This window comes from Octopus sinensis, linkage group LG17 (assembly GCF_006345805.1).
Source record: "Octopus sinensis linkage group LG17, ASM634580v1, whole genome shotgun sequence".
Lineage (NCBI taxonomy): Eukaryota > Metazoa > Mollusca > Cephalopoda > Octopoda > Octopodidae > Octopus > Octopus sinensis.
Window position 1 is genome coordinate 22,245,701 of NC_043013.1, and position 22,182 is coordinate 22,267,882.

The window sequence follows — 22,182 nt, forward strand, 5'->3', positions numbered from 1 at the left end:
ATTATTATTACTATTATTATTATTATTACTATCATTATTATTATTATTATTATTATTATTATTATTATTATTATTATTATTATTATTATTATATATTATTATTATTATTATTATTATTATTATTAATATTATTATCATTATTATTTCTATTTCGTTTGTGTCTGATAGATAAGATTGCTCTGAAAGCCTTTATTTTCTTTTAATATTTAACTTGAGCACTCACTCAAAATATATTTGTTTCTATTTGTATAAATTAACATCTGTCCAAGACAGGGGCGTGCTTATGCGTAATCTTATAAATGCATCGTACTTTGTAGTTTTATTAATTAATTATTAAACAATTGAAAAGTTGCATCATGGGCAACTACCCCCCGATCGAATCTTTTGAAAAAGTATTGCCCAAGCCTGCTCATACGCGTGCAGCTGCACCGTCTACTTTGCTACGCAAAAAGAATCCTAATGCACAACCGTGAAAGCGGTTTTTTTAAATCAATTTCAATCAGCTTGTGCAGGCGCCCGTTTCCGATCTTTTTGTAAAAGATTTTGCAGTGTGGTACAAATATGGAACAACTGAAGAACTACATGACGAATGGTCAGCGTTAATTCTTCTGTAAGCTCTTTAATGGTCTACACAGATCCACTTCAATAATAGCTCCCAAGTGCACAATTGGTCGTCTACAACCACCCAGCCCATTAAGGCTTTTGTCTACAACAAAATTTTTGGAGCCAGTGTTTTGCTGTACTTTCGTTTATTGTCTATCGCCAAACCGTTTGGTTGATACTGAGAGCAATTTGTATGTATGTATGTATGTATGTATGTATGTATGTATGTATGTATGTACGTATGTATGTATGTATGTGCGACCCCAGTTTGCAACTGGTACTTAATTTATCGACTCCGAAAAGATGAAAGGCAAAGTCGACCTCGGTGGAATTTGAACTCAGAACACAAAGACAGACTAAATACCACTAAGCATTTCGCCCGGCGTTCTAACGTTTCTGCCAGCTGATTTCCAGGTATCGATTTATTTCAGTGATGCTGCATTCAAAGTGGATGGCATTGCAATTGAAGAAAAGACTTTGATAAAAGATGGACAAAAATTGTGTGGATATGGCTATGCTGTTTGGGAAGCCCTGTTTAATATCAGAATTTCAGTTATTCCTAGCAACACATTTATGTGTGTGTGTGTGTGTGTGTGTGTGTGTATGTGTGTGTGTGTGTGTGTGTGTGTGTGTGTATGTGTGTGTGTGTGTGTGTGTGTGTTTGTATGTGTGTTTGTTTGTATGTGTGCGTGTGTGTGTCTTTGGGTCAAGTTCTAAGCCACTACTTTGTATCGAAGTACCTGAAATTTTGCATAAGGGGATCTTTAAAGGGTGTCTTTAAGGCTAAGACCAAAATCTTATCTGATTTCTGATACGTTCTATAGACCTGGGTAACGCCGGGTACTGCTTCTAGTTTTCAGTATATCTACTTAACGTGAGGCGGCGAACTGGCAGAATCGTTAATACGCCGGATAAAGTGCTTAGCAGCATTTCGTCCGTCCTTGCGTTCTGAGTTCAAATTTCACTGAGGTCGACTTCAGCGTCAATAAAATTAGTACCACTTGAATTCTGGAATCGATAATCGACTTAGCCCCTCCCGCGAAATTGCTGGCCTTGAGCAAAATTTGAAATCAATATCTCTACTTATCGCTTAAGCTCTTATCTGAAAGTCATTGAAGAAAGTGGTTTTGCGTTGTTGTTTTTTAAGTAAGTATCATTAATTAATAATAAGTTCATCAGAGCATAAAACTTGATTGTTTGTTACTAGAAGGAATTTGACAAAAGTTGATGATTACAATGCAGATAGAAGACAAATGTGCAGTAGTAGTAGTAGTAGTAGTAGTAGTAGTAGTAGTAGTAGTAGTAGTAGTAGTAGTAGTAGTGGTGATGGTGGTGGTGGTGGTGGTAGTTTTACCTTTTATTAATTGAATGTGTTTGTGGGATTTACAAATCTAATCAATTATGAGGTCCTCCTCATTGTTATGAATGTCGTTGCTGTCGTTGTCATCATCATCATCATCATCATCATCATCAACAACATCATCGAAGTGTTTGGGTTGCTGCTGTGACTACTACTGCTACTGCTGCTACTGCTGCTGCTGCTGCTGGCAGTTACTGGTAACAATGGCGAAGACGATGATGATGATCATGATAATGATGATGGTGGTGGTGGTGGTAGTGGTAAGGCCCTCCTCTCCAATAATGACGCAGAGAATATATATACTCTCTATTATTCCTGTCAGACATTCAAACAGAAACGATTCCATTTTGCAGTTTAAAGACTTTCAACGCTTCAAAATGTCCGAACTTTTGCATAAGTTGTCACCATTTTGGTAAGCTAAATATACTTATATCTCTCTTCAGACATTTCCATTTCTTCTGTGAAGTTAAATTCAATGATTTTCGTTTTGTTTTCAATGCGTTGCATATACTAATAGATTTGTAAAAAGGATAAAATTTTAATATAAAAGATTACAAGCGTAATTACGAGGCAAGCATATACCGTGTGATAGTTGGCTTTATTAAAATATTTTCATACTTAAAAGGTGAGGATCAGATTAACATACGTGAAAATAAGTTGGAATATTCTGCGATGCATCTTACATGAATAATACAGCATTCATATTCTATCAGTGAGTCTTCATGAACAGCTAACACACACCACACACCCAGATAAATATACACTGCTTACATTTAAATGTAATATATATTATATATATATATATATATATATATAATATATATATATATATATTACTATATATTATATACATATATATATAATCATATATATATATATATATATAATATATATATATATATATATATTCCCTTCTTGTTTTTTTTTCTGTGTCCCTTTCTGTAGAAGAGCGTAGACTCGAAATGTAAAAGACTTTTTTCTATTGCTGAGCGTTATACTGATACGTCTTTTGTTTTTTTTCGTAAACTCTCCCAATATATATATATATATATATATATGCGATCTCTCTCTCACTCTCTCTCTCTCTCTCTCTCTCTCTCTCTCTCTCTCTCTCTCTCTCTCTCTCTGTATATAGAGAACAAGGTGTCATCATTCCACTTTTCCTTTGTACGGCCACACCTCAAATACTGCTGCCCCCTGTGGTCTCCCCATACAAAGCAAAACATCTCAAAAGTTGAATCACCCCAGAGGGCATTCAATAAACGAATTAAGGGCATGATTGATCTCGATTACTGGAACCGCCTCAAAGCCTTGAAACTCTAGTCTCTCCAGTGCCGCCGCGAGCGGTACATCATTTGTACGGTGTGGAGAATATACTGCCAGCGTTGCCAAAACGACCTGAACATTAGCTTCAAAATTCATCCAAGGCTGGGACCACGGGCCATACGTCCCCTGCCCAATTAAGGATCACAACACATAAATAGACTGCAGCAAAATTTCTTTTCCTCAACAGGCCCTGCCGTGTTTAACATTGTCCCAAAACTGATCAAAGAGGAAAAGGATCCCATCGACTTTAAACGGATCTGGACAAATTTCTTCAAGGAATTCCAGATAAGCCACCCATACCTGTATACAACTCACTCAACAAGAACTCACTACTTGAATGGACCATGATAACACAAAACTTGACTTTAAAAGGATTTAGAAAAGCCTATTAGGTGGTGTATTAAGTTAGACACGGCCTGGACCAATCTCTAGTCGAAACGTATCTAAGTTTTATATATATGGGGGTGGTGTATACATACCTGAAAAAGGAGTGGAGGTATAAGATGAAGATATTTACTTCACCAATTGACATCCATATCATAACGACGATCGTTTCGCAGCCTTTATCCTATGGATGTCAATTGGTGGAATAAAAATATTCATTTTCTACCTCCTCCCTTTCTTCATTCACAAATAAAGAAATTATTTGTCCCCCAATGCGGGATTGAGCACTCATTCCAACGTTCTATATATATATATATATATATATATACATACATATATATATATATGTGTGTGTGTGTGTGTGTGTGTGTGTGTGTGTGTGCTCTATTTAACGTGGATAATATTGCAGGGCTCGTTTTGAGATAGAGTCTCGTATTAAGGCATGGTTCTAAAAAGCACAGAAGCATCATTACCAGGCGAAAAGAGTACTTGCTACCGATGACGCGCAAATATGCAGAAATCCGAGAATCTAGAGAATCCACCACCACAACCGGAGACTTTTCGTCAGATTTGGCATTAGAATGTTTTTCTTTTGCCCTTGTTTATAAGTTGTTTATAAATTTAACCTTTAATAGTATTTTTTAATATGCTGGCCATTGATAGAATTTTTTTCGGAAAATTTTATCCTATATTAGATGTAAAATTAATAGTGTTCACTTCTGGACTCTCTCGCTCTAGGAGAGTTTTCAGTCCGATCGCACGGGTCTCGAGGTGTGCTGGAGAATTTCTATTTTGGATATATTTGGGGTACTTAAGTGTGCTCATGACTTAGTGTTTGCTTCTTACACGGTATAAGTAAGTATTTCATTTATTTCTTACCGTATTCATCGCTGACGAGGAGAAAAGTCTTATGAATTAACTCTGAAATTGGGACCGATATGATAATAACGGAATTTTTTAGAAATTTCTGTCGGCTTACTTCGAGACGCGTGCTTATAGTGATGAATTATATGGTTATTGACGATTTGTCTATTTTCGGCATATTTGGCATTAGAATTTTTTTGTTTTGCCCTTGTTTATAAATTATTTATAAATTTAACCTTTAGAGGTATTTTTTAATATGCTGGCCATTGACAAAATTTTTTTCGAAAACTTTTATCCTATATTATATATATATATATATATATATATATATATATATATATATATATACACATATATACATACGCACCCCCCACCCCCACCCCATATATATCATCTTTCTAAGTATATGTAATATAAGCCATCAATCAACATAAACTCTGCCGAAAATGTTACTCTATCCTGTCATTACTGAGTCACTCCGTTGCCTCAATGAGAATTCTAACGACGAATATTATTAAAGTTTAACTAAGAAGTCGACAGAAAACAGTGAATGTGAGAGGTGTTTCGTCAGCAGATTAAAATAAGCTTGAGGAAAGCATCACAATGACTGTGTCTGTGAAGAAAATAGGGCTAAACCATTTCTTTGACGCGAAAGACGATGGCTCTATTGTCTAAGCTAGTGCGTGAGATTTACATAGGAAGACCTAAAGCCGTCCAACGAGCTCGGGTGGCGGAAGAAACAAACTCGTTTTTCGTTCTTTAACGGACGGCGATGGATCTATGTTTTTGAATTCCATGTACTTGAGTGCAGCATTTTGCGGCACTTTGCTCGATTGTTTGATAAAAATATAGAAGTTGGGTTCTGTGAAAAACCGATAGCAGCAACTGCGATTAGAGAAACTGTGAGCGGTTGTGCAGGGGTGAATATCACCCGATGGACGAGCTTTGCGTATCCACACCACCAAGTGGAAACAGGCGGGGAGCACAACTGGTTGTGTGCCATCCTTTTGGGATTTGTAAAGTAAGTAGCAGTCCAGTGTTGGACTTGATCCAATCTACTGGACACTGTCCGTTGTGCCTTGTGTCTTTAAATCGATGTTAGATATCAAAATCACACACGATTCATTCAATTCACCTTTGTTTTCGGTTCATTTCAGTGCTATGGCTATCTCTCGTTCAATACGGTGGAGGTAAGAGAAGTCGTTTCCTTTTGAATCTGTAATCTTGTTCTTATTTAATTTGAAATTGAAGTAAATTGGGTTGTTTTTTTATTAATAAGCTGAAGATTAAGGAGAATAGCAACCACCACAACTACAACCTCCAACATCACCACCACCACCACAACCATAACCGCCACCACCACCACCACAACAACAACAACCGCCAACACCATCACCACAACTACAACCTCCAACATCACCACCACCACCACAACTACAACTGCCAACGCCATCACCACCACCACAACTACAACCTCCAACATCACCACCACCACCACCACAACTACAACTTCCAACATCACCACCACACCACAACTACAACCTCCAACATCACCACCACCACCACCACAACTACAACTGCCAACACCACCATCACCGCCACAACTACAACCGCCAACACCATCGCCATCAGATTAGTGAAATCGATGCTGTTAGTGTTGAACCTTTGAGAGTTGAGATAAGTACAAAGTTTCAGTGGAAATCAGTTTTGAAGACAAAGGATGAAGCAATATGGTTAATACGGGAATTAGAGGAAATGGATGAAAGATTACTAGAGGCAACCTTCAGTAGATTGTAGATATTAGTTTGGTTGAGAGCAAGGAACTGGCTCATGGACTCACAGACTGATGATGTCGATGCAGCTAACGTGTCTCTTAAACAGCTGCAAAATGACTGGTGGAAGATAAATATTCGCAGAAAGGGATTTCTGAACACTGATGGTCTGAGGAGGAAGTGTTGGGGGCGGAATGGTTATGTTGGGCCTTGGGGTGGATAAACTTTCAAGCGCGTTGGAATTAATAGAAATCCAGTCAGAAAAAGTGCTGTCAGTTCACAGAGCGATCGCACGTTTTGATTGGTCGCAGTCGATCTCAGAAACAAGAGACAAACGGATCTCATTGGTGGTTACTTTCTCCAGGAGATTTTTGCGCCAAGCAACCGAATGATTTGCTGACATGGAAGGTTGAGAATTCACTCATTAGTGACAGGGTTGTCTTTGTCTTTAGCATATCTGGCTTCACAAAAAAAACAAAAAAACACTGGTGGCTCTTGAGCATGGAAAAGGATCAAGGATGTTGTTATTGGTTGTCTCTATTCCCTCCTTTAAGAAGTTAAAAATGAGTGTGAGACAGGACGATGGTTGGCAAAGACGGAGGGATTATGCCAGTAGCCTAAGTATCGTGGGGAGAGGGTCAGTCTGCTCCGGGTGGGGCTGCTGGGTTTGTTTTAAAAAGCCTGTATAAAGGTGGAGGCAGGAAACGACGATACTGCGTTACACTTCTTGACTAGTGGTGATACACAGCTTTGGATGTGAGACAAGTGTGAATTGTGGAAGGACGAGGAAAGGCATAATGAACCGACGGTCTGTGGTTGTTGCATGGTGATGATTAAAGGTTTGTCAGTCAATGGAATAGCTTTCTCATATATTTCAGTTTCGATGGCTGCATCTTCAGGTAACTGCTTAAACAAAAGATTCTAAGCCAAGTCCTCGGATTAAGTTTTAATATGTTGGATCAACGTCACAAAATGTAAATTCCTTTTCTTTCTTGAGTCTGAAGCTTTCTCCTAGCAGAAACTAATATTGAGGTGTTCTGATGACATAAACACACCAACATCGGTTGTCAAGCGATGGTGGGGTGACAAGCAGACACAGTAATACACACACACACACACACACACACACACACACACACATATAAATTAAGAGAATGAGATAAAAATCCAAGGCTGCAAAGATTTCAGAACATTTATAAATAGGTCTTACAGGTGTTTCCGGGATATTTTATATATCCTTTCATCGGAGACGGGCTTCTTTCAGTTTCCGTCTACCGAAATCACTCACAAGGCTTTGGTCGGTCTGAGGCTATAGTAGAAGACACTTGCCCAAGGTACCACTCAGTGGGACTGAACCCGGAACCATGTGGTAGGTAAGCAAGCTTCTTACCACACAGCCACTCCTTTTGTTTCGATTACTAGAGAGTCATTTTCCTTGATATTACATTCAATAACTATAGAACCGAGTTAAATTTAATTATTTTCATTTTATTTTTATTTTCAATTAGTTTTTATTTATTTTTTATTTATTTTTATCAATGCTTCAGATGCAACAATGGTAGCACCGACAGGATGTCCCCTAAAATTCATCTTCAACATGACTATGGACGACACCGATTTTTATGGTAGTTCATCTGGAAATTTAACAAACTGTATGAAAGTGTGTCAAATGGAAAACACTTGCCTGTCGTTTAAGGCAGATTTGTTGTTCGAAAATTGTTACTTTTCGACAAGTCCTGCAACCAGTTCCAGACTTATTCCTGCCAATGATTCTATGGTTGCAACAGTTGAAGGAATTAGGGGTAAGTCTTTGAAATCAATCTTTGTTTAATAACCCTTCATCTACAGGCACAAGACCTGATGTTTTAGAGGGAGGGGACTTGTCGATTCCATCCACCCCAGTGCTCGACTTGTACTTATTTTTATCGTTCCCGACACAGTGAAAGGCAAAGTCGACCTTGCTGGTATGTATTTGAAATCAGAACGCAATGACGGACGAGAAGTTGGTAAACATTTTGTCCGGCATCCTTCATCTTTCTTTAATAACGAAATACAGAATATCTTACAAGAGCGTAGCTAGCGTTTGTCGAGAAAACTGCTGCTTGATGTGTGTGTGTGTGTGTGTGTGTTGTGTGTGTGCGTGTGTGTGTGTGTGGTGTGTGTGCGTGTGTGTGCGTGTGTGTATCCTAACTGATGAAGCAGCAGAAAGTGCCGAAACTAACTGCTCAGTATAGGGAATTCTCGATCGGTGTTTATATATATATATATATATATATATATATATATATATATGTATGTGTGTGTGTGTGTGTGTGTGAGCGTGTGTACGTGTGTGCGTGTGTGCGTGTGTGTGTATGTGTGTGTGTTTTTGTATCTGAAAATGGTGTTAAAGAAAAAGAAGGAAAGGAAGAAAAGGGAGAGAAAGAAGAAAAAAATTTTGCTGGCTTTTAGTAATGGCAAATGCAGCTGTTTACTCCAAGGGGGGCAAAATGTCACTTTTTCAAAAAATTGTCTGGATTTCCTTTTTATCTTTGTCTTGTGAGAGTGTATGTGTGTATATGTGCGTGCGTGTGCGTGAGTGTAAGTGTGTGTGTGTGTGTGTTTTCTTCTTTCTCTCCCTTATCTTCCTTTCCTTCTTTTTCTTTAACACCTCTTTCAGATACAAACACACACACGTATACACACACACACACATGCTCTCTCTCACTTTCTCCCCATTCATCACCTTCTTGTACTATCTTATATCTCACCCCTCCACTACACACTCAATAATACTATAAAAAGTGTCAAAATTCCTGCAAGAATTTAGTCCAGTTTGAAGTCTCAACTAGAATGGACGAAAGCGCCATATATGATATATGATATATGATATGAGATATATGATATATGATATATGATGTAACATACTAATAAATATCTGTAAATATAAAACCATCCGGATTTCTGAGTACCTCATTTCTTCTAATATACATATATATATATATAATATATATATATATATAGAGAGAGAGAGAGAGAGAGTAGAAAGAGAGAGAGGGGAGAGAGGGAAAGAAAGAAAGAGTAGAAAGAGAGAGAAAGAAAGAAAGAAAGAAAGAAAGAAAGAGGGAAAGAAAGAAAGAAAGAAAGAAAGAAAGAAAGAAAGAAAGAAAGAAAGAGTAGAGTGAAAGAGGGAAAGGTTCTCTCTAATATACATCAACTAATACAGTTTGACCGGTTGATATAGCCGACGCCTCTCCTCACTTGGTATGTCTGCTTTGTAGTTTGTAGGTAACAAAGAAACTCCCTTATTACATTCCCATGTCTAACTATCACGGGGGAAAACCATAAGAGGTTTCTTGGATCACAACAGAAGCAGATCCAAAATACAAAATTTAAACGGTCATCGCTGAGAATCTCGTTATAGAAATGGTTTCTTTCGTGAACCTGGTTTATCACCACCAATAATTCTGTCTTGCTTCAAGTAGACACCCAACGTTTGTCAGTCTGTCATCCATCCCACTACATTACTTGGAAGTCATATGTAGAAATAAGCAGGAGCATGCAAGCTCGTATGCGTGGGTGTAGAGGCGCAATGGCCCAGTGGTTAGGGCAGCGGACTCGCGGTCATAGGATCGCGGTTTCGATTCCCAGACCGGGCGTTGTGAGTGTTTATTGAGCGAAAACACCTAAAGCTCCACGAGGCTCCGGCAGGGGATGGTGGTGATCCCTGCTGTACTCTTTCACCACAACTCTCTCTCACTCTTACTTCCTGTTTCTGTTGTACCTGTATTTCAAAGGGCCGGCCTTGTCACTCTCGTTCACGAACGCTGAATATCCCCGAGAACTACGTTAAGGGTACACGTGTCTGTGGAGTGCTCAGCCACTTACGCGTTAATTTCACGAGCAGGCTGTTCCGTTGATTCAGATCAACCGGAACCCTCGTCGTCGTAACCGACGGAGTGCTTCCATCCATGCGTGGGTAGTTCACTTCGTAAACAAATGCGCCTGGGTTCAATACGAGACTGCGAACAAGTGCCGTCTCTAATAATCTGGGATCGACCCAAACTTTCAAGTGAATTGGTAGACGGGAATTATATCAAAGTCCATCGGAATGTACCTGTTCAAGGATAGAAAACCTAATTTCCCTGTTTAAGATCACCGTCTTAGATTAGGGTACCTTCAGTGGTGTTTCTTTTACTTAAAAGAATCAAATCTCTGATCCTAAGTGAACTTGTTATCTTGAGCGAATGCTTCGTATTGAAGCAACTTATGTGTTGCAATTGCTCCCTGATCCCCCACCTCATCACGCTCGGTGGCACTGAAAATTTCAAGGACAATGTCCTTCTCTTATCCCCAAGAAATATGTCTTAGAAGGTTGTCGATTCTCCAATGCTATTTACAAGAATCTTACCACTATTCTTTAATGTGGCTTCATGATATCGTAATCAAAGTGTGAGAAAAAAGGGTGGGGAAAGAGAGAGAGAGACAGAGACAGAAACAGACGGGGACAGATTGAGAGACAGAGAAAGTGAGGGGTTGGTAAAGGGGAAAATAGAAAGAAGAGAGCGGAATTGAAATTGTTCTTTTTCTACAACAAATTGTTGGCCATCATTGGTTTCTCCATGTTGCAGATTCCTTTTACTTCTGTAATTACGTAGATATTAATCCCCATCGAACAGAACCAAGGATTTGGGTCCAGTTCAGTGGAAACTATTACTCTTTCCCCGCTAAGACGTTTGAGAAAGAACATGGATGTTAGGACATTCAGCCACGGAAAATGCCATGAAATCACATGACTTTGTCTCACACTTTTATACATCTGTAGTGAATCTTGGATGCATGAAGTGGATTCGATCCACCACAGCCAAATTTAAATTAACACTGCTACAGAGCTTTTCCCACGATGTAACAATGGTTTTTTTCTGACAGCAGTATTTACATTTTCCAGATGCCTTTTAGCTAGGCCGAAATAATGTCTTCACCACTTGACCCTTTCTAACCTCTTCTACTTCACCAAAAGCTGGAATAGAGATAACAAGACCACCAAGTAAATCCATTGTTCTCAATGATATATCTATCCTTCTGGTTCTATATATAAGCAAGCACATCCCAAGCAAAAATCAGTTAGTCACCAGTGAGAACGTAGCGTGGCTGATCAGCTAGAACATTAGTGAGAGGAAGGAACGAAGTTTACTGTCAGCAACTTCAAACAACACCCTAAAATTCTCTCTAGCTCTAATTCTGTTCTCTTACAACATCATTATATCGCTATCTGTGAATTACTACTACTAAACAATGAAGAGGACACAAACACAAACTTTACTTTGCATGCTTTTGGATTTACCATAACCTTCCCGTCGCGGCAAGGTATTTGTAACGTAACGGTAAATAAATGCTTTCTTAAAAATTCATGCATTGTTCATCTTACAACTTGCCGTCATAACAACGAATGTTTATCGTCACACCAACTGACTCCCACATATCATAATATTCTTTACAAATTAATATCTACCGTTACACATCTCTAATCACAAAATCTCGAGCAAATTGATTTATTCGTTGCACCGGTGTGTATTTGCGCGCGCAAGCGTGTGTGTGTGTGTGTGTGTGTGTGTGTGTTGTGTGTGTGTGTGTGTGTGTGTGTGTGTGTGTGTGTGTGTGTGTGTGTGTGTGTGTGTGTGTGGGCGTGTGTGTGCATATAAAGGATTCATATTTATCCTTGAATATATATTGTGTATTACTATCATTTACAGATCCTTTCTCTTATTACCTTGTTTACTATATGAACGGGGATTTTCCACGCCATTGTAATTTCCGCTCGTTTGCCGGACGATCATTTTACTACCGTAAGTAATAAAACTAACATTTAATTAATTTTAATTCGTTTTTGCTTTCCGTCATTGATTTGGTAAAAAGAACAGCAACACAATGGTGAGATCGATATAATCGATTTTACATTTTTTCCATTATGACTTCATTAGAAACTAATATATAAGCTTCAACGAAGGCTGTGGATCAGTAGCGATGATATAAACTCGTGCTGTCTTTGCTAGTGAGTTGTGTCCCTTTATACTCTGAGTTCGAATCTCGCAACGTTGAAATTCAGCGAGATTTAAACTCGTCCTCCAGAAATCAATATATATATATATATATATAGGGTACAGTGAATAAATTGTCGTCTAAATTATGCAAAAATGAAAATAACACCAATGTCTCATTTTAACAGATATATTTACCAAAACTGCATAAAAATATCTTGAAACACTAAAGAGTAAATTTATTCGCGCCCTTCCCCTCCATTGGTCAGTTGAAGTTTAGACAGTGTCACGTGACAATTAGCTGGTGCTGGCTGCTGGAGCCTACCAGCGAGTATTAAAGGGAAATTTGGCCGGATGGTCAGTCGCCTGCTGACATTCGTTGACGCTGGATCGAAGAAACCAAAGAACAAAAGAAAGAAAGAAGAAACGCACTCAACACCAGAGCTGAAGACACCTCCGAAAGGAGGGGCCCCGCCACGTCGAAAACGGTAGCGGAATAGGGGCCGAAACTGGACCTGGTTCCTCTTGATGATGCCTTTAGCCATTGGATCATATAAAGGAGCTGTTGAGGTAACGAACCACGAAACGTGGTTCGAATTCCTCGCCAGTGGCTTCAGCCACGGCTTCCAGACAACTTCGGAATCTCCTGCAGTTCTTCTGGACAATCTCCTTGTTTAAATTGGTGAATGCTGCCATAATCCTTGCCTTCAGTTCATCCTTAGTGTTACAAGGAGCTTTGTTGGTCTCTCACTCGACTGCGTCTCACACATAATAATCAAGGAGGTGGCTGTGTGGGGAGTTAGGTGGCCAGATGTTAGGGGGTGATGTGGTCGCAGAAATTGTATGACAGCCATGACTGGGTTCTCTTGCTTGTGTGGCATGGTACAAAGTCCTGTTGCCAGACATAGGGTCTTCCGCAGCCGCCACCTTGACACAGGGCAGCACTACATCCTCCAGGCACTTGATGTAGACCTCCATGTTGAGTCTGAAGTCGTGTGGGAAGATGGATGGAAGCATAACGTGTGATTACTCCAAACACCATGATGTTGACTGGGTACTTCATTTTTATCGCTCTCCGTACATGTCTTCAAATTGCACTGTCATCATATTAACACCCAAATTTCTGCAACGTATGTATTGGAGCTTGCGGCGCGAATGCCAAGCGGTACAGCATGTCGTCTCCAAATTTCTGGCAGAGTGAATTGCGTCATGGTGCTGTTTTTCTGACAGACGGTACCCAGCTGACCCTACTATACTGTGTAGTCGGACAAAATCAAAAACAAAGAATGCGCCTGCGCAAAATTAAAAGCCTAAAATGGCGACAATTTATCCATCGCACCCTGTATAATACTAGTCATTTGATAATTACTCAACCTATGTAAGAAAACAATGGCTGTGTGTTAAGATGATTGTTTCCCGACCACATGGTTCCGGTTTCAGTCCTACTACGTGATACCATAGGCAAATGTTTTCTTCTGTAGCCTTGGACCGATTAAAGCTTTGTGATTGGGTAACGGAAACTGAAAGAAGATTATCTTGTGTGTGTGTGTGTGTGTGTTGTGTGTGTGTGTGTGTGTGTGTGTGTGTTGTGTGCGCGCGCGCGCGTGCGTGCGTGTATGCGCGTGGTAACCGCTTGAAAACCGCATGAAAACCGATGCTGGTGTGTTTACGTTCTCACAGCTCTGCGGTTCGGCAAAAACAAAAATAAAATTATGTGGACAACTTGCTTCGGGAAAGTGGAATGGTAAATGTTGACGAACTTGCACGAGGAACCGTGATGGTTGGCGTGCTCACGAGAAATCATTGAAGCGTTCGAAAGGACGGCCAAAGTAAACTATGAATATCGTAATCTTCCAGTTTCCTATCTCGAAAACGTATTAACAACTTTAATACCATTTACGAAATTGGAACTTGCAACTTGTCCATATTTTCTAATCTTGTCACCACAAAGAATCATTTAAGCAACAACAGCGACAAATTGAATGAAATGTTTTGAACTGAGACATAAAAAAATGCTATTAAAAAATTTATAAGTTGAAAAATGAAGCAAAATATTGAGAGAAACAAAAAAAAACGGAAATAAAGTATGGAGAAGATATGGTAGAAAGATAATGAGGAAATCATGTAAAGTATGAGACAAGCATTGAGAGAAAGAAGAAAATATACCAAAGGCAAAGTTACCATCATAAACAGATTGTGAGAAGGAAAAATGTGAATTATGAGGCGGCCATTTTAGAAGGAGAGTGAAGAAGAAAAAATGTGCCAATTTATCATTTATTTATCTTAAATCGATAAAATAAACACCAGTCATGTAATATAAACGATGGAGTCACTATACGGTAGATTTTTTTGCTAAAAATAAGAACCAAATTATCCTTAGATTATAGATTGCCATTTGAAAAAGAGAACGCATCCTATAATGTAACACAAGAAAACAAAAACAAAATGGAACAGGATAGTCACATCTGGAATGTCTTTGATCAGAGATCTGAACGAGCTGGGCTTACCTGCGGTTAATCAATAACGGAAAGAAAATGTAAATTGATTTTTCGATACTACAACTTTAAAAAGAAAAGCTTAAGAAAACATGGTAGTTAATTCCATCTTATCATTGAGTTGCTGTTGGCTTATTTTCCGTTAGGAATTAGATGTTTATTCTTACTAACAAGGTTTTGATGAAATTGTTGCAAAATTAAAAACAGAAAGAGAAGGGAAGAAAGAAAAGATCCACTATAGTTATCTATATTTAATTAATGGTCCATACAGTAAATATGTTAATATTAACTTAATAAAACATTGCTTTTTTTATGCGGATGGTGTCTCTAAATATTTTCATTTTTTCCTGCGTCAACCTTTCAGCAATCTTATACATTTACCTAGCGATTCTTTTATCCCTACTTTGGGAAACATGGTGAGGGCTATGTTTTGCTAATAAAGTCAGTATAGGTCTGAAATATGGCTAGATTTGTCTCCCATGCTTGCTAGAAAAATTAAAATTATAATAATCATACACATGCTTGCTTCGCGCCACATAATTAACTTTTTAAGGCTTCCTGCAATAAATAATTTTCTCTTATCTCACTACTGTTTAATATACATACACACACACACACACACACACACACACACACACTGTATATATATATATATATATATATATATATATATATATATATATATATATATATATATCCATATCCATACATATATATATATATATATATATATATACATACATAAATACATACATGCATGCATGCATACATACATACATCATACATACATACATACATACATACATACATACATACATACATGCATACATACATAAAGGTTAGTAGATTTAGAGGTTAGAATAACCGTCTAAGGGATACAAAATATCTGTTATACTACCGGTATAATGACCTATGTTAACCCTGGACATAGAAATGCAAGCATATTACGGTCATAGGTTACAGGTAATGACAAAGATAAACTTGAGTTTATCAGGAATCGAATTTAAAGAAAACAGAATGGAGAAAATATTAATCAACAACAATTGAATTACATCAATTATTATTTTTTAAGTCAATACCAATAGTCTGTATCCTATCTGACACCTGTTTCTGCTTCCAATGTTATATTGCATTGCCATTGAAAATTCTGAAAATAATATTCATCATATTTGGTGATACATCCGATCTGGAACATGGATCTTCATCAGAGTGAAGAAAAATCTATATATATAAAACTGTAGTTGTGTGAGTGTCTGTCCCCTTCGATTTAGATTCCTAACTACTCCCACATTTTGCGGTGCAGTTTAACCAAATTCGGGTATCTTATAGTCGTGATTCATATCGAGCCCGTCTGAGAATTAGCGCGCGTCTACGATGAGTCTACGATTTTAAAAATAATTTAACATCATTTTTTATTCCATTTTAATGCATAATTTTTCGTGTGTCGATGGCGGCGAGTTGGCGCCCATGGTCACACCTGCACCTGTTTGCTTCTCCCCCTTCTTTCCTCCCTCGTGAAGCTGTGGGAAGGGAGTGTAAGGAAATCAACGTCGTAAAGCGTTGTCAAGAGACCAGCGTTCTTTTAGAACAACGACTTCATGGCTTGAAGACACCAAAACAGAAATGGCTAAGAAAGCCCGAATTGGCATCTAAAGGAAGTAACTCTCTAAAATGCTTATATAGTTTTTCCCTTACAAACCCGAGCAACGCCGGGCGATACTGCTAGTACATATATAAAAGAAAAGAAAAGAAAAGCAAAGAAGAAGAGCCTCGAGGGAAAGATGAAAGGCGTTCGTCTTCCTCTCGTTCTAAGTCAATTCTTGTTGATCAATGTTTCTCCATTTTCTCTTTACTTTAAATGTGTGGTGTGTGTGTGTGCGTGTGTGTGTATAATTCCTTTATTAGCGCAATTTTGGCTTACACCAATTTCCAATTGAGGTAAATTGAACAGACCATTTGAGTAAACATATCGGCAACGTACTTCTAATGCTTACTGGAAACAGCTGTAAGCTAAATTTACTCCAGCAGTGAAGGAAAAATAAGTAATAACCATTATTTAAAACTTGTTTCTTATATATCACACTGCGTAAAGACCAATTTGTCTGGACCCCATCCAGATTTACAATATAGAACTGTGATGAACTACAACTTGGGACCCTACCAAAAAAGATTACCTGGAGTTCTTCACTAATCTAAGAAATATTGTTAGTCTGGTGTACCAACAGAAAGCTTACGAAGTATTTGGCCCGAATTGATAATCCCTCACTATTGTTTCTCTCTCTCCTCTCTCTCTCTCTCTCTCTCTCTATATATTATATATATATATATATATATATATATATACACTCCAAATAATTCAAATAATTCAAATTTTATATGTAACCTTATTTTTTTTTTCTGTCTTTCACAGGAACATTTAAGGGTTCGGGTTTTAGTGCTTACTTTGTATTTGGTTTCAACCCTTATATCCCGCTGAAGCCACTTCGTGAAACCACAAGTCCATCAAGAATGAGGTGTGCCTCAATTTGTCAGCGCGAGCAGATATGTGTTGCTTTTGCCTACTCAAATAACTCTCAAAAGCTTTGTGATCTCTACACATTCAATTATTGAAGAAATTTACTTTGCTCACAGATAATTCGCCTGATTTCTATTTTCCAAATAAACAGTTTCTCGGCACAAATTTTTACATTTTTTCTTTCTTTTCTTTTATTTTTCACGCTTTCTTCTCTTCATCAACCTTTCCATCACTTTTTCTTTTCTTTCCTCTCTTGGCCTTCCTTCTTTCTTTTTCTTCCTTCTTTTCAATTTCTTACATTTCCCTCTTCTTTCTGTTTCCTTCCTTTCATGTTTTTTTTTATTTCCTTTTTAGTTTCTTTCTCGTTCTCTTTCTTTCTTTTCTCTCTTTTTCTTTTTCTGTTTTGGTTTTCTTGCACCAATAATTTTGTTATTATTGACGATGTAACTTCGAAATAAACATAAACTTTTTAATTTTCTCCATGAAAACATCTTTCTGAGTCTTTTCTCTGTTTGTCAGGTAAAAGGGAAACTCTCTCTCTCTCTCTCTCTCTCTCTCTCTCTCTCTCTCTCTCTCTCTCTCTCTGTGTGTTTCACACACTCTCATACACACTCATTCACTCTTTCTCTCTCACTTCCTCTCTCTCACTTCCTCTCTCTCTTTCTTTCTCCCCTTCCTTCTTTCTTCTCTTCTATCTTTATTTTCTTCCTCCCCCCATCTCTCTGTTACACACATCAAATATGAGATAAAACCTCTGATGTAAGTAAACAGTCCTTGTGATGTGCCGTTTTTTCACGATGCAAACTGGAGACAGAGGAGACTAAGATAAGGAATTGGCAGGACCCAGGGTGAGAGCCGACCTACTGACTCACATCCCCGTTAACGAAACCACATCTCACTATAGCACAGAGCCACAAACCATGTAACACTTACCTGGTGACATTGCAATTTACACTGAAAATATTGAAAACCTTTGTTGAATAGGATCGAAATAAATTTGATCGGAAACATTTGAACGAAAAATAATTGATCGAATTAACAATAATATGATAATGTATGAATTCGAGCAGCAGGTTCAATTCATACGAAGACCTCCTCACAATTTTTTTCTACTCTAGGCGCAAGGCCCTAAATTTTGGGGGAGGGGGACTAGTCAATTAGATCGACCCCAGTACGCGACAGGTACTTGATTTATCGACCCCGAATGGATAAAAGGCAAAGTCGACCTCGGCGGAATTTGAACTCAGAACGTAACGGGAGACGAAATACCTATTTCTTTACTACCCACAGAGAATTCTTTTCTACTTTAGGCACAAGGCCTGAAATATTGAGGGAAGGGAATGAGTCGATTACATCGACCCAGTGCACAACTGGTACTTACTTTGTCGACTCTGAAGGAATGAAAGGCAAAGTCTTTCCTTCTTCTTCACGTTCTGAGTTTAAATTTCGCCCGTTCTATATAAACATGCATAATAAAAATGCAATCCAAATCTATTGTTTGGATTGCCACGGCTGGAACAGCTCCGTGTTATTCAATATTACTGGAAATTATTGAAACACGGGAATATGTTGATAAATAAAAGGAAAGTGTTACTAAAAGCACATAGCTTGTTCGAAATAACGGATTTACGCAGAATTGGGGAGATTCCTTGAAACAAATTGGCCACCAACTGGGTTCTTCAGTTCCAAGACAACGTCACGTATTTTTCAAAATATTTACGTATCCACATTACATACATACATACATAGATACATACATACATACATACATACATACATACATACATACATACATACATACATACATACATACATACATACATACACACATTAATACAAAGAGTGGAAAGTTAGGCATATTTTTTATTCCATGTTACACGTGTTATTATGACTATAAATGTTTATGACTATGAAGAAGAAGAAGAAGAAGAAGAAGAAAGAAGAAGAAGAAAGAAGAGAAGAAGAAGAAGAAGAAAGAAGAGAGAAGAAGGAAGAAGAAGAAGAAGAAGAAGAAGAAGAGAAGAAGAAAGAAGAAGAAGAAGAAGAAGAAGAAGAAGAAGAACGAAGAAGAAGAAGAAGAAGAAGAAGAAGAAGAAGGAAGAAGAAGAAGGAAGAAGAAGAAGAGAAGAAGAAGAAAAGAAGACAGAAGAAGAAGAAGAAGAAGAAGAAGAAAAGAAGAAGAAGAGAAGAAGAAGAAGAAGAAAGAAGAAGAAGAAGAAGAAGAAGAAGAGAACCCTGATGCAGTACCAGGCAGTTGCTCTCATGGCTTCTGATCTTAACTGATTGGAAGTGGTATGATGTACATTGTTTTGTCTTGGTATAAAAGACGGGGCCACAGCAAATATTCTGCTCAATGCCACAGATTTGCTTGTCACTTGTTTCTGCCAGCTCGCCGCCTTCCAATCTTCCAATATTAATTACATAATTACAGTGTCAATATATTGCTTCACAGACCGCAAGCATTGTGTGTATGTGGTGTGTGTGTTTGTACATATATGTTGTGTATATATTATATATATATATATATATATATATATATATATATATATATATATATATATATATACACGAGAAAGAAGAAAGCAACAAGAATGGATTAGTTTTTAGTACAATTTTTCATACAAAGACAGGCTTTATTAAAAGCTGCAAATATTGCAGCAAATACAAGTGTCCCGTACTCATCAGCTAAAACACATATGAGTTCTCCAAACATCTTAGGGGTGAGGCTACACTCATGAAGTATCGGAGATAATTTTATAAAAGCAAATTCAGGTTGTAAGCGGACTTCTAAAGTCTTTATTAATGATGATGCACAGTCTTATCACAGGTTTTAAAAAAGCTTATTAGCTTCACAGAGAAGATGAATCAATCCATAATGTAGGTGCAAATTTCCAGAGATATGAGGAGATATTTCATACTCACAGACGATGAATCTATCCATGACTAATCCACAATGAGGTGGGTATAATTTCATGCTATATGATAAGATACTTGTCACACTACTGTTCCCTTCACAAAACTGCTATGTTAGAATTTCTAAAAGCTGAAGGAATTTTGTGGAGCAAAGAAAAGAAAAGAAAAGAAAAAAAGAAGAAAAGAAAAAAGAAAAGAAAGAAAGAAAAAGAAAAAGAAGAGGAGGAAAAAAATAAAAAAAACGCCCACATAGAGTATACTGGGACAACTGAGAGGGAAGGGGTCGCAGGTATCCCCCTACACAGAAAAGTCTCTCTCTGTGGAGACGGGCAGACTGGCTTAGAATTTGAAGGAATCTAAGAATTATAAAGGAGAACATTATTTTTGACCAGTATACAGCTACTAATTGCCAATCCGACGGAGCTAAAGCAGATATGAGAATTTAAAGAGAACAGGGGAAGGGATAGAGGGGTCAAAGGCTATCATTAGAGGGAAATACATTAAGAGAAATAAGTGCAATACTAGAAGGAGGTCATTTAATTAATTTATTTATTATTGTTATTGTTTATATTGCTGTTACTGTCTATACATAAAAAACTAATCCATTCTTGTTGCTTTTTTCTCGTTTATAATCACCCCACATTACTGTATGGTTAATACCATATAGTTTTCTGGTGCATCTAAGTTAAGTACCGCATTCAAGTGAATTCATTAGAACTGACTTGAATCTTAATTGCTTTTACTGTATATATATATATATATATATATATATATATATATGGCCTGCTCGCTTACCCAGTGGGGTGGCGTCATTTGAAGGCTAAACCAATGCGAAGCGCATTGTGACCAGCGATGTGTAGCAACATCTGATGGTCTGGTCGGTCACGTGATATATATATATATAATATATATATATATATATATATGTGTGTGTGTGTGTGTGTGTGTGTGTGTGTGTGTGTCCATACATATAATGTTCCTTCTCAAACCATGCCAGGCTCATAAGGGCCGGCTTCCCGGTTTCAGTGGCGTAGAAATTCCCCACCTGGAAGGGACGTCGGTCCGTCGCAGGATTACTCATCTTTGCCAGCTGAGTGGACTGGAGCAACGTGAAATGAAGTGTCTTGCTCAAGAACAGAACGCATCGCCCGGTCCAGGAATCGAAACCACAATCTTACAATCATGAGTTCAACACCCTAACCACTAAGCCACGTGCCTCCACATGCATACATATATATGTATATATATATGTGTGTGTGTGTGTGTGTGTGTGTGTATCTATATATTATATATATATATATATACATATATCACGTGACCGACTAGGCTATCAGATGTTGCTACACATCGCTGGTCACAATGCGCTTCGCATTGCTTTAGCCTTCAAATAACGCCACCCCGCTGGCTAGGCGAGCAGGCTAATATACACATATATAGATACATATATACACACACACGCACACGCACGCACACACACCACACACACACACACACACACACACACACACACACACACATATATATATATGCGTGTGTGTGTGGGCGCAGGTGCGCGCGTAATAGTGCAGCTGTCCTCAGTGCCACAGCTCTGGTGTCATATTTCATTTGTCGTTCAGTTATTTGAGTTGTGATAATGCGATATGTCATCTCTGTCATAACATGATTCGGTAGTTTTGTAACGAGGTCACACACACACACACACACACACACACGCGCGTGTATAGATGTGCTTGTGTGCGTGTGTGCGTGCGCCTGTGTGTGTGTGTATGTATATATATATATATATATATATATATATATATATATACAAGCACTACACGTAAATGTATGTGAGTGTGTGTGGTTAGATATATATATATATATATACATATATATATATATTTCCCTTCTGTTTTGCAAACATTCGGAGGTTCTTTCCCACAGCGCAAGGTCA

At 38.0% G+C, this 22,182-nt stretch overlaps 1 protein-coding gene across 1 annotated transcript in view; it reads left to right on the forward strand.

The window, feature by feature from the left end:
- Positions 1-17,431, forward strand: part of LOC118766703 — a 17,923-nt gene extending 492 nt beyond the window's left edge. Inside the window, exons 2-5 of the mRNA XM_036510351.1 lie at positions 5,695-5,727; positions 7,857-8,111; positions 12,042-12,134; positions 17,232-17,431. Coding sequence (XP_036366244.1) covers positions 5,695-5,727; positions 7,857-8,111; positions 12,042-12,134; positions 17,232-17,431 — 581 coding nt within the window. The remainder of the gene's footprint in view (positions 1-5,694; positions 5,728-7,856; positions 8,112-12,041; positions 12,135-17,231) is intronic.
- The last annotated feature ends 4,751 nt before the right edge of the window (positions 17,432-22,182 follow it).